Here is a 21,203-nt window from a genome sequence, read left to right as displayed (position 1 = left end):
AGGACTATACCACAAGACCACCATAGTTCACTTGATAAAGAATGATCATAAAACTGAAGATGTTCTAAATGTCTATTATTATTATTATTATTATTATTATTATTATTATTATAACAATTTGCGAAAATCGTAAATTCTCCTAACACACCCATTTTTTTAGAGGAGGAAGAGGGGCATGTGATGTTGCTTCGACCCTGACCACCCATTGCAAAGTGGACCGGAGGAAAGGCAGTACGAGAGTTCCTTGTACCTTCGTCATAAGGGGACGCACTAGCTAGAGACAGATGGTGAGGTAAGTCACGGCCGTGGGTGCACGACCAACACACACACACACACACACACGCTTAGTTTTACAAGTAACTTGTAGAAGACAGCTTGTAGGTGCACCTCTCCTGTCTCCTTCCCAGTAACCTTATCTAGGAAGTAATTTAACAGTAATTCTGTATTCCTCGTAATCTCTTCATTAATGCAATAATTATATAGCTTCTTGTACTCTTATTTCTCCCCAGCACTAGGTCCTTGTTTTATAAAGTGGAAATTAAGCGGTATAAAGTGGTACAAAGTGGTAATTAAGTGGTGTAAAGTGTCCTACTGAGAGGTCAAGAGAGTTCTCACACCTCGCTATGAACAAGTCCACGTCAACCTCTAAACTACGAACGCAAGTTCTAAAAAAAGATTTACATTTAGACACTTAAAAGAGTAAGTTTAGGAAGTGGTGAGACAAGTGTATAATGCAAGGTAGAATGTAGCTTCAGTGACGTAAGTACAGTGACGAGTACCAGGTACAGGGGGTGACAAATACACCAAGTATCAGGTACAGGGTGTGACAAATACACCAAGTATCAGGTACAGGGTGTGACAAATACACCAAGTATCAGGTACAGGGTGTGACAAATACACCAAATATCAGGTACAGGGTGTGACAAATACACCAAGTATCAGGTACAGGGGGGGGCGACAAATACCAAGTACAGGGGGTGACAAATACACCGACGAGTACCAGGTACAGGGGGTGACAAATACACCGACAAGTACCAGGTACAGGGGGTGACAAATACACCGACAAGTACCAGGTACAGGGGGTGACAAATACACCAAGTATCAGGTACAGGGTGTGAAAAATACACCGACAGGTGTCAGGTACAGGGCGGAGGCGACAAATACCAAGTACAGGGGGTGACAAATACACCAAGTATCAGGTACAGGGGGTGACATATACACCAAGCATCAGGTACAGGGGGTGACATATATACACCAAGTATCAGGTACAGGGGGTGACATATACACCAAGTATCAGGTACAGGGGTGACAAATACACCGACACGTATCAGGTACAGGGGGGGCGACAAATACCAAGTACAGGGGGTGACAAATACACCAAGTATCAGGTACAGGGGGTGACAAATACACCGACAAGTACCAGGTACAAGTTGTGACAAATACACTGTCGAGTACCAGGCACAGGGGGTAACAAATATATAGTGAAAATACCCAGGTATATTTCACATGTTTCACATGTGGTAATATTCCTGCTGCATGTTCCCTTTTTTTCGTTGTGTATGTATACATGGGTGTGTGGGGGGGGGGCGGGGAGAAGTGTATGCTGGTACCAGTGTAGCTATTGGTTTGGTATGGCTGTGGGCGTGTGTGTATAGACTCGTAGGGTACGGGCGTGGTACGTGCTAGCTGCTGGGAGCAAGGACATACGTGTGTGAACAAAAACATGGCCGTAGTGTAAACAAGAACACGGGCGTGGGCGTAGGTGTACTCGGTTAAGTGACTCAGCACAAGCCACTTAATGCAACACTGCCATTACTTATTACGATACGTTGTTATCCATCCATCCATCCATCCGTCCATCCATCTCTCTCTCTCTCTTTTCCAGGAGGAAGAAACTATACACAGATATCCTGCACATAGAGAAGCTTACGGCGACGTTTCAGTCGGTGTATTTGTCACCCCCCGTACCTGGTACTTGACAGAGCCATTATATATAGGACAGAGAGACGGGCGGGACACAGAGAGACACGGACGGGACAGAGAGAGGAAGACAAAAGTGGAGAAGTACTGGTAGAGATAATGCTGGTAGTGGAAGCCCAAGTCGGAGCGTAACGTCGTCATAGGCTTCTCTCTCCTAGAACCTTAATAAAAGACTATTAGTGCCGTATAGGCCTATCTGCAAGAACCTTAATAAACCTTTTTAGTGGCATATAAACATCGCACGAAGGTAGGTACAATGTCAGGAAACAGGACAAGTGTTTCCTGACGCAGCATCGCATGAAGATCATGCAGCACTAGCATGGTGAGAAGTCCGTAAACAACCAGAGATTTGCAACACGACTAGTTGAGCTGAGAGGATTGTCCTACGATGACATACTAAATGAATTTTGACATCCTTAAAGGTTATATATGAATGGTATATAATACCGACAAGATGAAGAATTAGACACACGTACAACATCTGGGTATATTTATTTGTAGACGTTCCGCCATCCAGTGGCTTTATCAATACAATAAGAGAACATAATGTGAAGAATGTATATACAACATATGAGGGACTGATTACCTCATCTTTTGTAAATAGTTTGTAATAGTTCTGGTATTGTATTGATAGTCACTGGATGGCGGAACGTCTACACGTAAAGATACCCAGATGCTGCACGTGTCTAATTCTTTCACGTCCTTAGAGAAGAGAGGAACCACTAGTAACGTGATTAACATGTGAAAGATACACTCAAGACATCTTAAGAGAGCAGCCAGTGTGAAGGACGAGGAACACTAACACTGACACAAAGATTAAAACGATAATATGTAAATGAGCCACAAGGGAAATGCTTCCCTCACTGTGGAGAGGCAGTTAAACAACTTTGAAGAGGCAGTGAAACGACTTTGATGAAGAGGCAGTGGAACGACCTTGATGAAGAGGCAGTGGAACTACCTTGATGTAGAGGCAGTGGAATAACTTTGATGAAGAGGCAGTGGAACGACTTTGATGAAGAGGCAGTGGAACTACCTTGATGTAGAGGCAGTGAAATAACTTTGATGAAGAGGCAGTGGAACGACCTTGATGAAAAGGCAGTGGAACAACCTTGATGAAGAGGCAGTGGAACAACCTTGATGAAGAGGCAGTGGAACTACCTTGATGTAGAGGCAGTGGAATAACTTTGATGAAGAGGCAGTGGAACGACCTTGATGAAAAGGCAGTGGAACAACCTCGATGAAGAGGCAGTGGAACAACCTTGATGAAGAGGCAGTGGAACTACCTTGATGAAGAGGCAGTGGAACGACCTTGATGAAAAGACAGTGGAACAACCTTGATGAAAAGGCAGTGGAACAACCTTGATGAAGAGGCAGTGGAACAACCTTGATGAAGAGGCAGTGGAACTACCTTGATGTAGAGGCAGTGGAATAACTTTGATGAAGAGGCAGTGGAACGACCTTGATGAAAAGGCAGTGGAACAACCTTGATGAAGAAGCATTGGAACAACCTTGATGAAGAGGCAGTGGAACTACCTTGATGAAGAGGCAGTGGAACGACCTTGATGAAAAGACAGTGTAACAACCTTGATGAAAAGGCAGTGGAACAACCTTGATGAAGAGGCAGTGGAACAACCTTGAAGAGGCAGTGGAACTACCTTGATGAAGAGGCAGTGGAACTACCTTGATGAAGAGGCAGTGGAACAACCTTGATGAAGAGGCAGTGGAACTACCTTGATGTAGAGGCAGTGGAACAACTTTGATGAAGAGGCAGTGGAACGACCTTGATGAAAAGGCAGTGGAACAACCTTGATGAAGAGGCAGTGGAACGACCTTGATGAAGAGGCAGTGGAACGACCTTGATGAAGAGGCAGTGGAACGACCTTGATGAAGAGGCAGTGGAACGACCTTGACGAAGAGGCAGTGGAACTTCCTTGATGAAGAGGCAGTGGAACTGCCTTGATGAAGAGGCAGTGAAACTACCTTGATGAAGAGGCAGTGGAACTACCTTGATGAAGAGGCAGTGGAACAACCTTGATGAAGAGGCAGTGGAACTACCTTGATGAAGAGGCAGTGGAACTACCTTGATGAAGAGGCAGTGGAACTACCTTGATGAAGAGGCAGTGGAACAACCTTGATGAAGAGGCAGTGGAACTACCTTGATGAAGAGGCAGTGGAACTACCTTGATGAAGAGGCAGTGGAACTACCTTGATGAAGAGGCAGTGGAACTACCTTGATGAAGAGGCAGTGGAACTACCTTGATGAAGAGGCAGTGGAACTACCTTGATGAAGAGGCAGTGGAACTACCTTGATGAAGAGGCAGTGGAACTACCTTGATGAAGAGGCAGTGGAACTACCTTGATGAAGAGGCAGTGGAACTACCTTGATGAAGAGGCAGTGGAACTACCTTGATGAAGAGGCAGTGGACTCACACAGTGGTCAGCATGTGGAACATCCTTGATGAGGAGGCAGTGGCAGCGGACACCATAAGCAGCTTATTGATAAAGAGGCGGGGCTAGGAGCTAAAATTCAACCCCCCTACAGCTTCAACTTGATAAATATAACTTTGCCATTATAAAACTATGCCACAGTTGTGAGGAAACACGTTAAGTATTCTTTGGACAAGAAACAGAAGGTAAAGACAAGATAAAGATATGTTAATGACAAAGACAACAGAACAGTGACAGTTTGCTTGTAGGTTCTCCACATCCCACATTATAAATATATAATGATGACACTCTCCTGTATACATGTCTCTGGCATCATACCTCTGCTTAAGGCACATACTGAATTATGTTCCATCGGGGCTGAAGGACTGATTATCTCAAAGTGAATATTCTTCTACTTCTCTCTCCAAGATTGCAATCCATCTCTGTATTCGACTGATAAAGCCTGCAGCACAAGCGAAATATCTCGTCAATAAGGACACCTAAGTGATGCACAAACTTGAAGGCTTCAAGTTCTCTGGTGGTCGCTTGGATAGTTTTGGAGCTGTAATCTCGACACACTTTCATACAGTTGTTCCTATTTCACATCTCAATAAGTTACTGTTTACACTCCCCTGCCTTGTGTCTTGTAGATACTGAACTAATGTGACTAGTTCAACATGAACTTTCGCTTTAGCAGTATTATATTGCTCATCACAAAACTCCAGGTGGCATTTGGGGGAACGTTTCGATTCACTGAAAAAAAGTTTAATAGTCCAAATTGGACCGAAACGTTGTTATAAATTTCAGTCTCCTAAGTGCGGGCTATTTGTGTACTGTCTACTAAACTAATGTAATATTTGACAAGACCGTGTCATCATCGTCTTACTAAAGTCTCCCAGCTCAGACTGACAGAGTTCACATAAAGACACCATCATGAGATGGATGGATTTTGGTGCCAAAGCGTTTATCTTACTGTTGCAAGAACATGTGGATCCCTGTGATGGAATAACACAAGAGCCTAGTTTTTGCTCCCGCTATTTAACTGTCATTTAAAGCACACTTATGGCAGCACAATGTTCAGGCAACCAATAGTGGATTAATTAAATAATCACTGAAGCCAGTGTTCACTGTACGTATTATGGCTCTGGCTATCTTGTAGCATTTCCATGTTTACATTAATATCAGTTTATAGTATTATTAAAGTCAACGAGAAGCGCTACACTCGAAGGGGGTCACACAGCGCCTGGATAATGGAAGGTAATCACGTTTGATACGAGAAGCTGTAGTTAAAGAACAAAGTGACACAACACCGTGACTGGAACAAAACACAGATAACTCGCAGACAGGAGAGAGAAGCTTGACCCAAGTCGGACCGAAGCGTCGTCGTAAGCTTCTCTCTCCTATTTTTGTACAGGAGCTTCAGTTATTTGACTCAAGAGCCCTCCTGCAACATCAAGGCACCGGGAGGGGGGGAGGGGGGAGAGAACAGAGCCGGACAGCATGAAGGAACTCTCTGAGGCTCTTGTTTACTGATCTTATAAGAGCAGCCACATATATAAGCACGTTTTGTAGCCGGATTATCTCACCTTTAGTGAGAGACGAAAACATCACAGTATTCCAGATACACTTGTCTTGAGGAGTCTTATTACTGTCCTGGTATATATGTGGCTACCTACCTGGAGTCTACCAAGAGGATATTCCGGGGATTAACGCCCCCGCGGCCCGGTCCACGACTAGGCCTCTCGGTGGATCAGGGCCTGATCAACGAGGCTGTTACTGCTAGACGCACGCAATCCAATGTACGAACCACAGCCCGGCTGATCCGGCACCGACTTTAGGTATCTGTCCAGCTCCCTCTTGAAGACAGCCAGGGGTCTACTGGTAATGCCCCTTATTGCTGGTGGGAGGTTGTTGAACAGTCTTGGGCCCCAGACACTTGTGTTTTCTCTTAGTATACCAGTGACACCCCTACTTTTCACTGGGGGTATGCTGCATCGCCTGCCAAGTCTCTTGCTTTCGTATGGAGTGATTTCTGTGTGCATATTAGGGACTAGTCCCTCCAGAATCTTCCAGGTGTAGATTATAATATATATTTCTCGCCTGCACTCCAGTGAGTATAAGTCAAGTGCTTCCAGGCGTTCCTAGTACTTAAGGTGTTTGACAGAACTTATACGTGCAGTGAAGGTTCTCTGTACATTCTCTAGACCTGCAATTTCACCTGCCTTGAATGGGGATGTTAATGTACAGCAGTATTCCAGCCTAGAGAGAATAAGTGATTTAAAAAGAATCATCAGTGGCTTAGCATCTCCTGTCTTGAATGTTCTCATTATCCATCCTATCAAACCATACCACGGGCGGGATTTGAACCCGCGGTCAGAGAGTCTCAAAACTCCAGACCGTTGCATTAGCCACTGGGCTAGCTAGCCACAATAAGATTCGTCCAACTAGGTATATTTCTACACCATAGGAAGGTTAGCATGGGGCACCACTGTGACCACAAATGCAAGTTTTTACAGACGAATCTCCAGTGGTGCCTATGCTAACCTTCCTATGGTGTACAAATATACCAAACTGGACGAATCTTATTGTGGCTAGCTGGCCCAGTGGCTAACGCGACGGTCTGGAGTTTTGAGACTCTCTGACCGCGGGTTCAAATCTCACCCGTGGTATGGTTTGTTTGCAATCGTGTCATTACGATTTCGTGAGTCATGTTGACGGCAGTGAGGGGACTTGAGCTAGAGTTCGTCACGGCCACGCTAGCTGGAGATTCGTCTGTAAAAACTTGCATTTGTGGTCACAGTGGTGCCTATGCTAACCTTCCTATGGTGTAGAAGTATACCTAGTTGGACGAATCTTATTGTGGCTAGCTGGCCCAGTGGCTAACGCTACGGTCTGGAGTTTTGAGACTCTCTGACCGCAGGTTCAAATCCCGCCCGTGGTATGGTTTGTTTGCAATCGTGTCATTACGATTTCGTGAGTCATCCTATCAATTTCCTCGCAGATGTGATAGTGGCATTGTTGTGGCCCTTGAAGGTGAGATCTTCGGACATTACCACACCCAGGCCCTTCACATCACTTTTCCGCTCTATTGTGTGATTCGAGTTTATAGTATACTCAATCATAATTATTTCCTCCAGTTTTCCATAACGGAGTAGTTGGAGTTTGTCTTCATTGAACATCATATTGTTCTCTGTTGCCCACTGGAAAACTTGGTTTATATCTTCTTGGAGCTTTGCTGTGTCCTCAATGGGTGACACTCTCACGCAGATCCTAGTATCGTCTGCAAAGGATGATACAGTGTTATTACCTAGAGTTTACCTGGAGAGGGCTTCGGGGGTCAACGCCACCGCCGCCCGGTCTGAGACCAGGCCTCATGGTGGATCAGGGTCTGATCAACCAGGTTGTTACTGCTGGCCGCACGCAAGCTGACGTACGAACCACAGCCCGGTTGGTCAGATACTGGCTTTAGGTGCCTGTCCAGTGCCTTCTTGAAGACGGGTCTATTGGTAATCCTCCTTATGTATGCTGGGAGGCCCCGGACACTTATTGTGCTGTCTCAGTGTACTCGTGGCGCCCCTGCTTTTCATCGGGGGAATGTTGCATCTCCTGCCGAGCGGGCCTCCAGCAGCAACAGCCTGGTTGACTAGGCGAGCACCAGACGTAGATATACTCTCGAAAAGCCTTTTGCTTTCATATGGAGTGATTTTCGTGTGCAGGTTTGGTACCAATCCCTCCAGGACCTTCCATGGTTTACATCTCCATGTCTGATATGAGAATAAGGAACAGGATAGGTGCGAGTACTGTGCCTTGTGGGACACAGCTCTTCACTATGGTAGCATACGATTTAACTCTGTTTGCCACTACTCTTTGTGTGCGATTGGTTAGAAAGTTGAAGATCCATCTGCCTACTTTGCCAGTTATCCCTTTAGCACGCATTTTGTGTGCTATTACACCATGGTCGCACTTGTCAAAGGCTTTTGCAAAACCTGTGTATACTCCATCTGCATTCTGTTTGTTTTCCAATGCATCTAGGACCATATCATAGTGGTCTAGCAGTTGCGAAAGGCAGGAGCGACCTGCTCTGAAACCATGTTGCCCTGGGTTGTGCAATTTTTGGGAGTCCAAGTGCTTTATTATCCTGCTTCTAACTCTTTCAAAGTTCTTAGCTACTGCTTTGCTTCCGCCCTTATGGAGTGGGGCTATATCCGTTGTTTTTAGCGACTGTGGAATCTCGCCAGTGTCTAAGCTCCTCCATAGCATACTTAGGGCCCGTGAGAGGGGTTTCTTGCAGTTCTTAATGAACACAGTTCCACGAGTCTGGGCCTGGGGCTGAGCGCATGGGCATGTCGTCGATGGCTTTCTCAAAGTCTAGTGGAGTTAGGGTTATGTCATAAATTTGGCATACACTGGCAGGGTTTTGAGGCTCATTCATAAAAAAATTGTTTGGATTGTCTATCTTTAAACTGGTTAGTGGCTCGCTGAACACTGAGTCATACTGCAATTTCAGTATCTCACTCAATTCTTTGTTGTCGTCTGTGTAGGATCCATCTTGTCTGAGCAGCGGCCCTATACTAGAGGTGGTTTTTGACTTGTTTTTGTATCATTATTGTCCTGGTATTTATGTGCCTTGTATCATTATTGTCCTGATACCTCTGTGCCTTGTACCATGATTGTCCTGGTATCTCTGTGCCTTGTGCCATGATTGTCCTGGTATCTCTGTGCCTTGTACCATTATTGTCGTGGTATCTCTGTGCCTTGTACCATAATTGTCCTGGTATCTGTGTCTTGTACCATGATTGTCTTGTTATCTCTGTGTCTTGTATGTACCATGATTGTCTTGGTATCTCTGTGTCTTGTATGTACCATGATTGTCTTATCTCTGTGTCTTGTATGTACCATGATTGTCTTGGTATCTCTGTGTCTTGTATGTACCATGATTGTCTTGGTATCTCTGTGTCTTGTATGTACCATGATTGTCTTATCTCTGTGTATCTCTGTGTGTCTTGTATGTACCATGATTGTCTTGGTATCTCTGTGTCTTGTATGTACCATGATTGTCTTGGTATCTCTGTGTCTTGTATGTACCATGATTGTCATGGTGTCTTGTATCTCTGTGTCTTGTATGTACCATGATTGTCTTGGTATCTCTGTGTCTTGTATGTACCATGATTGTCTTGGTATCTCTGTGTCTTGTATGTACCATGATTGTCTTGGTATCTCTGTGTCTTGTATGTACCATGATTGTCTTGGTATCTCTGTGTCTTGTATGTACCATGATTGTCTTGTTATCTCTGTGTCTTGTATGTACCATGATTGTCTTGGTATCTCTGTGTCTTGTATGTACCATGATTGTCTTGGTATCTCTGTGTCTTGTATGTACCATGATTGTCTTGTTATCTCTGTGTCTTGTATGTACCATGATTGTCTTGGTATCTCTGTGTCTTGTATGTACCATGATTGTCTTGGTATCTCTGTGTCTTGTATGTACCATGATTGTCTTGGTATCTCTGTGTCTTGTATGTACCATGATTGTCTTATCTCTGTGTCTTGTATGTACCATGATTGTCATGGTATCTCTGTGTCTTGTATGTACCATGATTGTCTTGGTATCTCTGTGTCTTGTATGTACCATGATTGTCATGGTATCTCTGTGTCTTGTATGTACCATGATTGTCTTAGTATCTCTGTGACATTTGTTTTCTCAAGAATTGGGATTTCTTTTTTTTATATCATTAGACATGCTGTAATGTGGATATAATGTACTGAATACTTGAATACTCCCAGCAGCAAGATTGTACTTGTCTTACACATGATAATACTCCCAGCAGCAAGATTGTACTTGTCTTACACATGATAATACTCCCAGCAGCAAGACTGTAATTGTCTTACATGGGATAATACTCCCAGCAGCAAGACTGTAATTGTCTTACATGGGATAATACTCCCAGCATTAGGACTGTAGTTGTCTTACATGGGATAATACTCCCAGCAGCAGGACTGTAGTTGTCTTACATGGGATAATCCCAGCAGCAGGACTGTAGTTGTCTTACATGGGATAATAATCCAGCATCAAGACTATAGTTGTCTTACATGGGATAATACTCCCAGCAGCAGGACTGTAGTTGTCTTACATGGGATAATACTCCCAGCAGCAGGACTGTAGCTGTCTTACACAGGATAATACTCCCAGCAGCAGGACTGTAGCTGTCTTACACAGGATAATACTCCCAGCAGCAGGACCGTAGCTGTCTTACACAGGATAATACTCCCAGCAGCAGGACCGTAGCTGTCTTACACAGGATAACACTCCCAGCAGCAGGACTGTAGCTGTCTTACACAGGATAATACTCCCAGCAGCAGGACTGTAGCTGTCTTACACAGGATAATACTCCTAGCAGAAGGACTGTAGCTGTCTTACACAGGATAATACTCCCAGCAGCAGGACCGTAGCTGTCTTACACAGGATAATACTCCCAGCAGCAGGACTGTAGCTGTCTTACACAGGATAATACTCCCAGCAGCAGGACTGTAGCTGTCTTACACAGGATAATACTCCCAGCAGCAGGACTGTAGCTGTTTACACAGGATAATACTCCCAGCAGCAGGACCGTAGCTGTCTTACACAGGATAATACTCCCAGCAGCAGGACCGTAGCTGTCTTACACAGGATCACTTACACAGGATAATACTCCCAGCAGCAGGACTGCTAGCTGTGTAGCTTACACAGGATAACACTCCCAGCAGCAGGACTGTAGCTGTCTTACACAGGATAATACTCCCAGCAGCAGGACCGTAGCTGTCTTACACAGGATAATACTCCCAGCAGCAGGACCGTAGCTGTCTTACACAGGATAATACTCCCAGCAGCAGGACCGTAGCTGTCTTACACAGGATAATACTCCCAGCAGCAGGACCGTAGCTGTCTTACACAGGATAATACTCCCAGCAGCAGGACCGTAGCTGTCTTACACAGGATAATACTCCCAGCAGCAGGACCGTAGCTGTCTTACACAGGATAATACTCCCAGCAGCAGGACCGTAGCTGTCTTACACAGGATAATACTCCCAGCAGCAGGACCGTAGCTGTCTTACACAGGATAATACTCCCAGCAGCAGGACTATAGCTGTCTTACACAGGATAATACTCCCAGCAGCAGGACCGTAGCTGTCTTACACAGGATAATACTCCCAGCAGCAGGACCGTAGCTGTCGTACACAGGATAACACTCCCAGCAGCAGGACCGTAGCTGTCGTACACAGGATAACACTCCCAGCAGCAGGACCGTAGCTGTCGTACACAGGATAACACTCCCAGCAGCAGGACCGTAGCTGTCTTACACAGGATAATACTCCCAGCAGCAGGACTGTAGCTGTCTTACACAGTTACTTATGAAGTCCCACTGGATGCAACCCACAAATGGTACCTATTTTTACTGCTTGGTACACAGGGTCAACAAGGAGGTCAGGGAACCTGCCCATACGTGTGGTAGGCCATCTAAAATAGAGGTGTACTACCGTGATAAGTTAAACCCTATAGGCGCACATGAAGGGGAAGTTTATAATACAGGGAAGGGAAAAAGGCACATCACATTACTTTTTTTCAAGACGGATTAGTATGTCTTTCATTAAACGGACTATGTTGGATGAATTATCCGAGTGTCCGGTAAATCATAAATTTCAAAAAATGGTAATTCTGTATTTTGGAAACGTTTCGCCATTGGCTGGCGAAACATTTCCTCAATAAAGATTCCCAATTGTTCTACAAGTGTCTCCTCTACATGTCGGTTTTTCTAAGCTATTCATGACTTCTTTAGTATGTACCCATAATTGAGTCATATTGCAATAAACAGTGAAAATAAACATTGAAAGTCAATAAATTTTGCCCGCTGCTCTAATGGCTATGTACATCGAGGTCCGTTGCATCGAGGGACGTTATATCAAGGGTTGTACTGCAGAGCAAATCATTATGAACCGACCACCGTAACACTGCACCAGTACAGCGCTGCCCGCTGACACAGTTATTATGGAAGTATTTCTCTCAAGAACTGTGTCAGAACAATAACAAAGCGCCAAGTACTCGAAATGTGCCTCTCATTTGCATACTTGATAATAACATAACATTTCCGACCAAAGTAATATATATATTTAAAATGTACAGTGATATTATTGTTATTATTAGCTTGGTATACAATGTCCTCTAACCTACTAATAATAATAGTAATAATCTATAAAAATATTATTACCATTACTATTGTCTGTTATTATTATTATCATTGTCATGGGAAAGGTTATGAGGAAATCAAGTTTATTACGAAGGTCAGGAGTAGCTTCAATTCCTTGAATGAAGAGCTCTGTAGCAGCCTGAAGGTCACACATCTTACGTCACACACACCCTCGTGTACTGTAGCACAAACCGACTCGCATGGGTACAATGGCAACTGAAAAGAGTAACGTGTATTTGAGCCTCCCTCTGAGGTCCTCTTCGCAAGACTCAGTGAGGGGAAGACACACTCAATGCTCTTTGCAAGTGTTATTTCGTCTGGGTGTGATGTCGCCTGTGGTACCGACCAGTGTTTGCTGTTATGTCTGCTTATACTAAGGTGGTGAATGTTACACTGAAGGGTCCATGTATAGGGGAGTACATGGGACAGATAACACACTATACTGCAAATCTAGGTGTATGAATCAAGGAGAGAACAGAAGATAGTGAAGGTGAGGGGGAGAGTGGGTGTAACTGTATAGGGAATGGTGTGGGTGTAAGTGTATAGATGGTGTGGGTATAAGGAATAGTGAAGGGGCGACCTTAGCCTGGACAGATGCAGGTGTGCCAACTACTAGTAATTGTGGCAGCAGCAGCGGCTGCCACCTGCTCCTACTGACACTATCGTCACCAACTCCACCATACCACCATCACTATACTACTTCTAAATGCACACAGTGGTGGCGTGGAGTGCGTGCATTGTGCTGCAGTGGTGCAGGAGGACGGGCCGGGAGCTGTAGAGGTGTAGCAAGTGTAAGATTGGACAGGTGTGCCACACATGAATTGTTAGTGTACTAGACTCCCCTAGTCTTGCTCCACCACACCTGCCACCACACGCACCAACCACATCCACGCCCGCGCCCTTACACACGCCCACGCATCACCTGGAGGGCAGGGCAGGGCATAGCGTACCCACGGTAACATAATGTATGCCCCCGACACTACTAGGTTAATGCATGCGCTACATCTTGTATTACCGCACCTCCCTACCTCATACACACACCTTAAACGTTAATACCACCTTGGGGAAAATACAAGCTGGAATACACCCTATAAATACTACAATACAGTAAGAGAAAGAAGCCTTCATACCTGCACAGCGGCCATGATGCCCCGATACCCTGTTGGGCCAGACACAACACTGTTATTTTACCCTGGCACGGCTCGCTGCCACGTCTGTGTCACAGACACTCACTAGCACCACCACTACACACTGCTACGGAGCACATATACTGTGAACACCAGCACACACCCACTGTAACATGCGCACTCTCCACCTCTCTCTACTGTCACTACGGCTGCCCACCAACATACATACACACACACACCCCAGACCCTCCCTCACTAAACATGCCCACAACTAACATTTATTTATCGTTTAGACTCATGTTTCGCCTTCTTTGGGCATTAAGAGACTTTTCCAGCGTGCATGTTTACACCCAGTGCCTGGTGGAGAGAGTGGCACCTCTCCTGAAGCATTCAATAAGTTGGTAACCTCAAAGGCACTTAGTCACGTTGCCAATCACAGCAAACTCAGTGTGGATGGAGGGAGGAGGGTTACGAGAGTCTTCCAACCGGGTGGGAAGAGGCGATTAATGTATGTATACTCACCCATTTGTGTACGCGTGGGTGAGTCTCAGCTCCTGGCCCCATGTAAGTGCATACTGTAGCTACAGGAGTATGCGAGGGCACATATACCATGGCCATATATGTTTCAGTTTTATAACTGTAGTGTAAGCGCGCATCTGGCAAGGCAGTGATGGAGTGAATGATGGTGAAAGTTTTTCTTTCTCGGGCCACCCTGCCTTGGTGGGAAACTGCGATATGTTAATATACTGGATGTGTTTGTCAACATCCTGGAGAACAAGATTAACCTAATTTGCCTGAAGTGTTCTACATAACCAGAGGTTTTCTATTTAGTATGTCAATGTTGTATCATGTACATGTAGAAATATTATTATTATTATTATTATTATTATTATTATTATATTTTATTATTATTATTACGTACTCCAACTCCTCAGAGCTAATCCACGTACCCAAAATATGAGGCGTTACCTCTCTGAACCGCAACACTGAGCTACTGGAAGTGAACACTAGTTTCTGTGTGATCCTAAGCTGCCCTGAGTCAGTGTATATATATATATATATATATATATATATATATATATATATATATATATATATATATATATATATATATATATATATATATATTTTATATATATATATATATATATATATATATATATATATATATATATATATATATATATATCCCTCGTTTCTTTTTTTTTTTTGCTCTATGATCGCAGCACTAGGCACCTCATCTCTTAACCTCCTCTACGACTTACTGATAAACGTCAACTATATCACGTTTCTTGTTTTTACTTGGCTATCTCGTTGCTAAGCGCATCCAGGCGTGTTATCCTCTAATTTGCATATTTATCCTTAAACGTCCGTTTCTATACGTTTATGCGAGCTAACCTAAGATAAAGTTACCTAGACTTACCTAACTGAACCTAATGTAACGTAACCTAGACTTACCTAACTGAACCTAATGTAACGTAACCTAGACTTACCTAACTGAACCTAATGTAACGTAACCTAGACTTACCTAACTGAACCTAATGTAACGTAACCTAGACTTACCTAACTGAACCTAATGTAACGTAACCTAGACTTACCTAACTGAACCTAATGTAACGTAACCTAGACTTACCTAACCAGTAATAATTACCAGCCTAATGTAACGTAACCTAGACTTACCTAACTGAACCTAATGTAACGTAACCTAGACTTACCTAACCAGTAATAATTACCAGCCATAAATTTACAAGTCACAATACATACAACCTGTGTCCACCATGGAATTAGCAAGCATATCCTGTGTAAGTTGTTATCTTGGATGATAATTAGTGAAAACGCTGTATTTCTTTGCCTAGCGAAGCAAGAGTGGTGTGAGGCACCTGGAGTGATGTAAACAACGGTGAATATTTACTGACAGGTGAAGGTACGTAACGTAAGTTAGCTTAATCTAACGTAACTAAAGATAAGGTAACGTGTTAGAAGCAGTGGGGTGGTAGTGTGGATGATGACTGTGTCTCTCAGTGAAGGTAAGCTCTGCTGCCTCCATCCAGGAAGTGGATGGGTGACCGCCCGCCCTTCACTAAGGTCACCGAAGGTAAGTCACCGACTTCCTGCCCTCGAAACAGATAATAATAATAGTAATAATAATAATAATAATAATAATAATAATGTACATATGATTTTTTTAACCTGGTCGTCTCCCACTCAGGTAGGGTGACCCGAAAAAGAAGACACACTTCCACCATCACTCACTACATTGTCTTGCCAGAGGTGCGCCGAGATTACAGTACATATGCCTTTCCAAACTTCAACATCTCCACCCCTCCTTCAGAGTGCAGGCACTGTACTTCCCACCTCCAGGACTCAAGTCCGGCTGACCGGTTTCCCTAAATCCTTTCATGTTACGTTGCTCGCACTCCAAGAGCACGTCGTTATAAAAGTCATTTGCCTCCATTCCTATATAAAATTCTTACACACGCCTGCTGGATGTCCAAGCCCTTCACATATAAAACCCTTAACCCCTTCCTCCAACCTTCCCTATGGAGACCCCTGCCTCGCCTTCCCTCCACGACAGATTTATACACACAAATCATCCTATTTTGCTCCATCCTCTCTAAATGACCAAATCACCTCAACAACCCCTCCTCAGCCCTCTGCATAATACTTTCAATAACCCCGCACCTTCTTTCTAATCTCCAAACTACGAATTCTCTACATAATATTTACGCCACGCACATTGCCCTTAGACACGACATCACTGCCTCCAGCCTCCTCGCTGCAACATTCACAACCCATGCTTCACACCCATATAAGAGCGTAGATACACTACTCTCTCATAACGTCATTTGTCTCCACAGATACCTCAGTGTACCACCCAACTTTTCCGCCACATCAATTCTAAAGTTTACCTCCTCCCTCGTCCTTGTCAGCCGACAAGTTCACTACTAAATGCCAGAACACATTCACCTCCTCCATAATCCCTCCCTCCAATCCGATATCCAATCTATCATTACCTAAATTGTTATCCTCGTCGCCTTACTCCTTCCAATGTTCACTTTTAATTTCCTTCTTGTATACACTCTCTTAAATTCGTCCACTAACCTCTGCAACTTCTCTTCGGAATCTCCCAAAAGCACACGTGTCATCGGCACAAAAAGGGAACTGTATATTCATACACACAACTGTGTATATATGTATACATAAATATACATACAATTTACATAGGTGAGTGCACGGTGCAACAGACGAGTAGCATTTTATATCGATCGTTTTCTTATGAAATTTCTAGCGATAATTTCTGAAAACTCTCCATAATCTTAGAAATACAGGGTGTTTCAAAATATGAACCCAATTTCAAAGCAGTGTGCTTTGAAATTGGGTCCATCGTTTTGAAACACCCTGTATTTATGTTACTGGAACAGTTAAACAAGTGGACATTATGCACCTAAAAAAAATCTCATTCATGACAAATAAACAAATTTAACAGAGGAAAACAAAAGGCTGCTGTTTAGTGTTAAATTATATGAGATATATTCTGCTATATTATGATATGTAATGTCATAATATATGAAGACAGTAATATCATGCTATATCCTACACTTACACTACGTTATATCCTACACTTACACTACGTTATATCCTACACTTACACTACGTTATATCCTACTCTTACACTACGTTATATCCTACACTTACACTACGTTATATCCTACACTTACACTACGTTATATCCTACACTTACACTACGTTATATCCTACACTTACACTACGTTATATCCTACACTTACACTACGTTATACCCTACACTTACACTACGTTATATAATACTCTTACACTACGTTATATCCTACACTTACACTACGTTATATCCTACACTTACACTACGTTATATCCTACACTTACACTACGTTATATCCTACACTTACACTACGTTATATCCTACACTTACACTACGTTATATTCGACTCTTACACTACGTTATATTCGACTCTTACACTACGTTATATCCTACTCTTACACTACGTTATATTCCACACTTACACTGTTATATTCGACTCTTACACTACGTTATATCCTACTCTTACACTACGTTATATTCGACTCTTACACTACGTTATATCCTATTCTTACACTACGTTATATTCGACTCTTACACTACGTTATATCCTACTCTTACACTACGTTATATCCTACTCTTACACTACGTTATATTCGACTCTTACACTACGTTATATCCTACTCTTACACTACGTTATATTCGACTCTTACACTACGTTATATCCTACTCTTACACTACGTTATATCCTACTCTTACACTACGTTATATTCGACTCTTACACTACGTTATATCCTACTCTTACACTACGTTATATTCGACTCTTACACTACGTTATATCCTACTCTTACACTACGTTATATTCGACTCTTACACTACGTTATATTCGACTCTTACACTACGTTATATCCTACTCTTACACTACGTTATATTCGACTCTTACACTACGTTATATCCTACTCTTACACTACGTTATATTCGACTCTTACACTACGTTATATCCTACTCTTACACTACGTTATATCCTACTCTTACACTACGTTATATTCGACTCTTACACTACGTTATATCCTACTCTTACACTACGTTATATTCCACACTTACACTGTTATATTCGACTCTTACACTACGTTATATTCCACACTTACACTGTTATATTCTACTCTTACACTACGTTATATTCCACACTTACACTGTTATATTCTACTCTTACACTACGTTATATTCCACAGTTACACTGTTATATTCTACTCTTACACTACGTTATATTCCACACTTACACTGTTATATTCGACTCTTACACTACGTTATATCCTACTCTTACACTACGTTATATTCGACTCTTACACTACGTTATATCCTACTCTTACACTACGGTATATCCTACTCTTACACTGTTATATCCTACTCTTACACTACGTTATATCCTACTCTTACACTACGTTATATCCTACTCTTACACTACGTTATATCCTACTCTTACACTACGTTATATCCTACTCTTACACTACGTTATATCCTACTCTTACACTACGTTATATTCTACTCTTACACTACGTTATATCCTACTCTTACACTACGTTATATATTACTCTTACACTACGTTATATCCTACTCTTACACTACGTTATATCCTACTCTTACACTGTTATATTACTCTTACACTCTTACACTACGTTATATCCTACTCTTACACTACGTTATATCCTACTCTTACACTACGTTATATCCTACTCTTACACTACGTTATATCCTACTCTTACACTACGTTATATCCTACTCTTACACTACGTTATATCCTACTCTTACACTACGTTATATCCTACTCTTACACTACGTTATATCCTACTCTTACACTGTTATATTCTACTCTTACACTACGTTATATCCTACTCTTACACTACGTTATATCCTACTCTTACACTACGTTATATCCTACTCTTACACTACGTTATATCCTACTCTTACACTACGTTATATCCTACTCTTACACTACGTTATATCCTACTCTTACACTACGTTATATTCTACTCTTACACTACGTTATATCCTACTCTTACATTACGTTATATTCTACTCTTACACTACGTTATATCCTACTCTTACACTACGTTATATCCTACTCTTACACTACGTTATATCCTACTCTTACACTACGTTATATCCTACTCTTACACTACGTTATATCCTACTCTTACACTGTTATATCCTACTCTTACACTACGTTATATCCTACTCTTACACTACGTTATATCCTACTCTTACACTACGTTATATCCTACTCTTACACTACGTTATATCCTACTCTTACACTGTTATATCCTACTCTTACACTGTTATATTCTACTCTTACACTACGTTATATCCTACTCTTACACTACGTTATATTCTACTCTTACACTACGTTATATCCTACTCTTACACTACGTTATATCCTACTCTTACACTGTTATATTCTACTCTTACACTACGTTATATCCTACTCTTACACTACGTTATATCCTACTCTTACACTACGTTATATTCTGCTCTTACACTACGTTATATCCTACTCTTACACTACGTTATATCTTACTCTTACACTACGTTATATCCTACTCTTACACTGTTATATCCTACTCTTACACTGTTATATTCTACTCTTACACTACGTTATATTCTGCTCTTACACTACGTTATATTCTGCTCTTACACTACGTTATATCCTACTCTTACACTACGTTATATTCTACTCTTACACTGTTATATCCTACTCTTACACTGTTATATTCTACTCTTACACTACGTTATATTCTGCTCTTACACTACGTTATATTCTGCTCTTACACTACGTTATATCCTACTCTTCCACTACGTTATATTCTACTCTTACACTACGTTATATTCTGCTCTTACACTACGTTATATCCTACTCTTACACTACGTTATATCCTACTCTTACACTACGTTATATCCTACTCTTACACTACGTTATATCCTACTCTTACACTACGTTATATTCTGCTCTTACACTACGTTATATTCTGCTCTTACACTACGTTATATCCTACTCTTCCACTACGTTATATTCTACTCTTACACTACGTTATATTCTGCTCTTACACTGTTATATTCGACTCTTACACTACGTTATATTCTACTCTTACACTACGTTATATCCTACTCTTACACTACGTTATATTCTGCTCTTACACTGTTATATTCGACTCTTACACTACGTTATATTCTACTCTTACACTACGTTATATCCTACTCTTACACTACGTTATATCCTACTCTTACACTACGTTATATCCTACTCTTACACTACGTTATATCCTACTCTTACACTACGTTATATTCTACTCTTACACTACGTTATATCCTACTCTTACACTACGTTATATCCTACTCTTACACTACGTTATATCCTACTCTTACACTACGTTATATCCTACTCTTACACTACGTTATATCCTACTCTTACACTACGTTATATTCTACTCTTACACTACGTTATATCCTACTACACTCTTATATCCTACTACACTACGTTATATCCTACTCTTACACTACGTTATATCCTACTCTTACACTACGTTATATTCTACTCTTACACTACGTTATATCCTACTCTTACACTACGTTATATCCTACTCTTACACTACGTTATATCCTCTTACACTACGTTATATCCTACTCTTACACTACGTTATATCCTACTCTTACACTACGTTATATTCTACTCTTACACTACGTTATATCCTACTCTTACACTACGTTATATCCTACTCTTACACTACGTTATATCCTACTCTTACACTACGTTATATCCTACTCTTACACTACGTTATATTCTACTCTTACACTACGTTATATCCTACTCTTACACTACGTTATATCCTACTCTTA

General features: G+C 42.1%; 1 protein-coding gene across 12 annotated transcripts in view; it reads right to left on the bottom strand.

Moving 5' to 3' along the window:
* Pax (paxillin) overlaps window positions 1-21,203 on the bottom strand; it is a 216,670-nt gene that overhangs the window by 111,039 nt on the left and 84,428 nt on the right. The window contains exon 1 of one of the 12 annotated variants that reach the window (XM_053775029.2): window positions 13,760-13,975. The exons of the other annotated variants lie outside the window; for them this stretch is intronic. Within the exon in view, the coding sequence (XP_053631004.1) occupies window positions 13,760-13,774 (15 nt within the window). The 5' untranslated portion in view covers window positions 13,775-13,975. Of the gene's footprint in view, window positions 1-13,759; window positions 13,976-21,203 lie in introns of those variants that run through there. 12 annotated transcript variants of the gene reach the window in all.

The sequence above is a fragment of the Cherax quadricarinatus genome, chromosome 11 (assembly GCF_038502225.1).
Source record: "Cherax quadricarinatus isolate ZL_2023a chromosome 11, ASM3850222v1, whole genome shotgun sequence".
Classification (NCBI taxonomy): domain Eukaryota; kingdom Metazoa; phylum Arthropoda; class Malacostraca; order Decapoda; family Parastacidae; genus Cherax; species Cherax quadricarinatus.
Note: the sequence above shows the minus strand (reverse complement) of the source record. Positions and strands in the feature narration are given on the sequence as shown.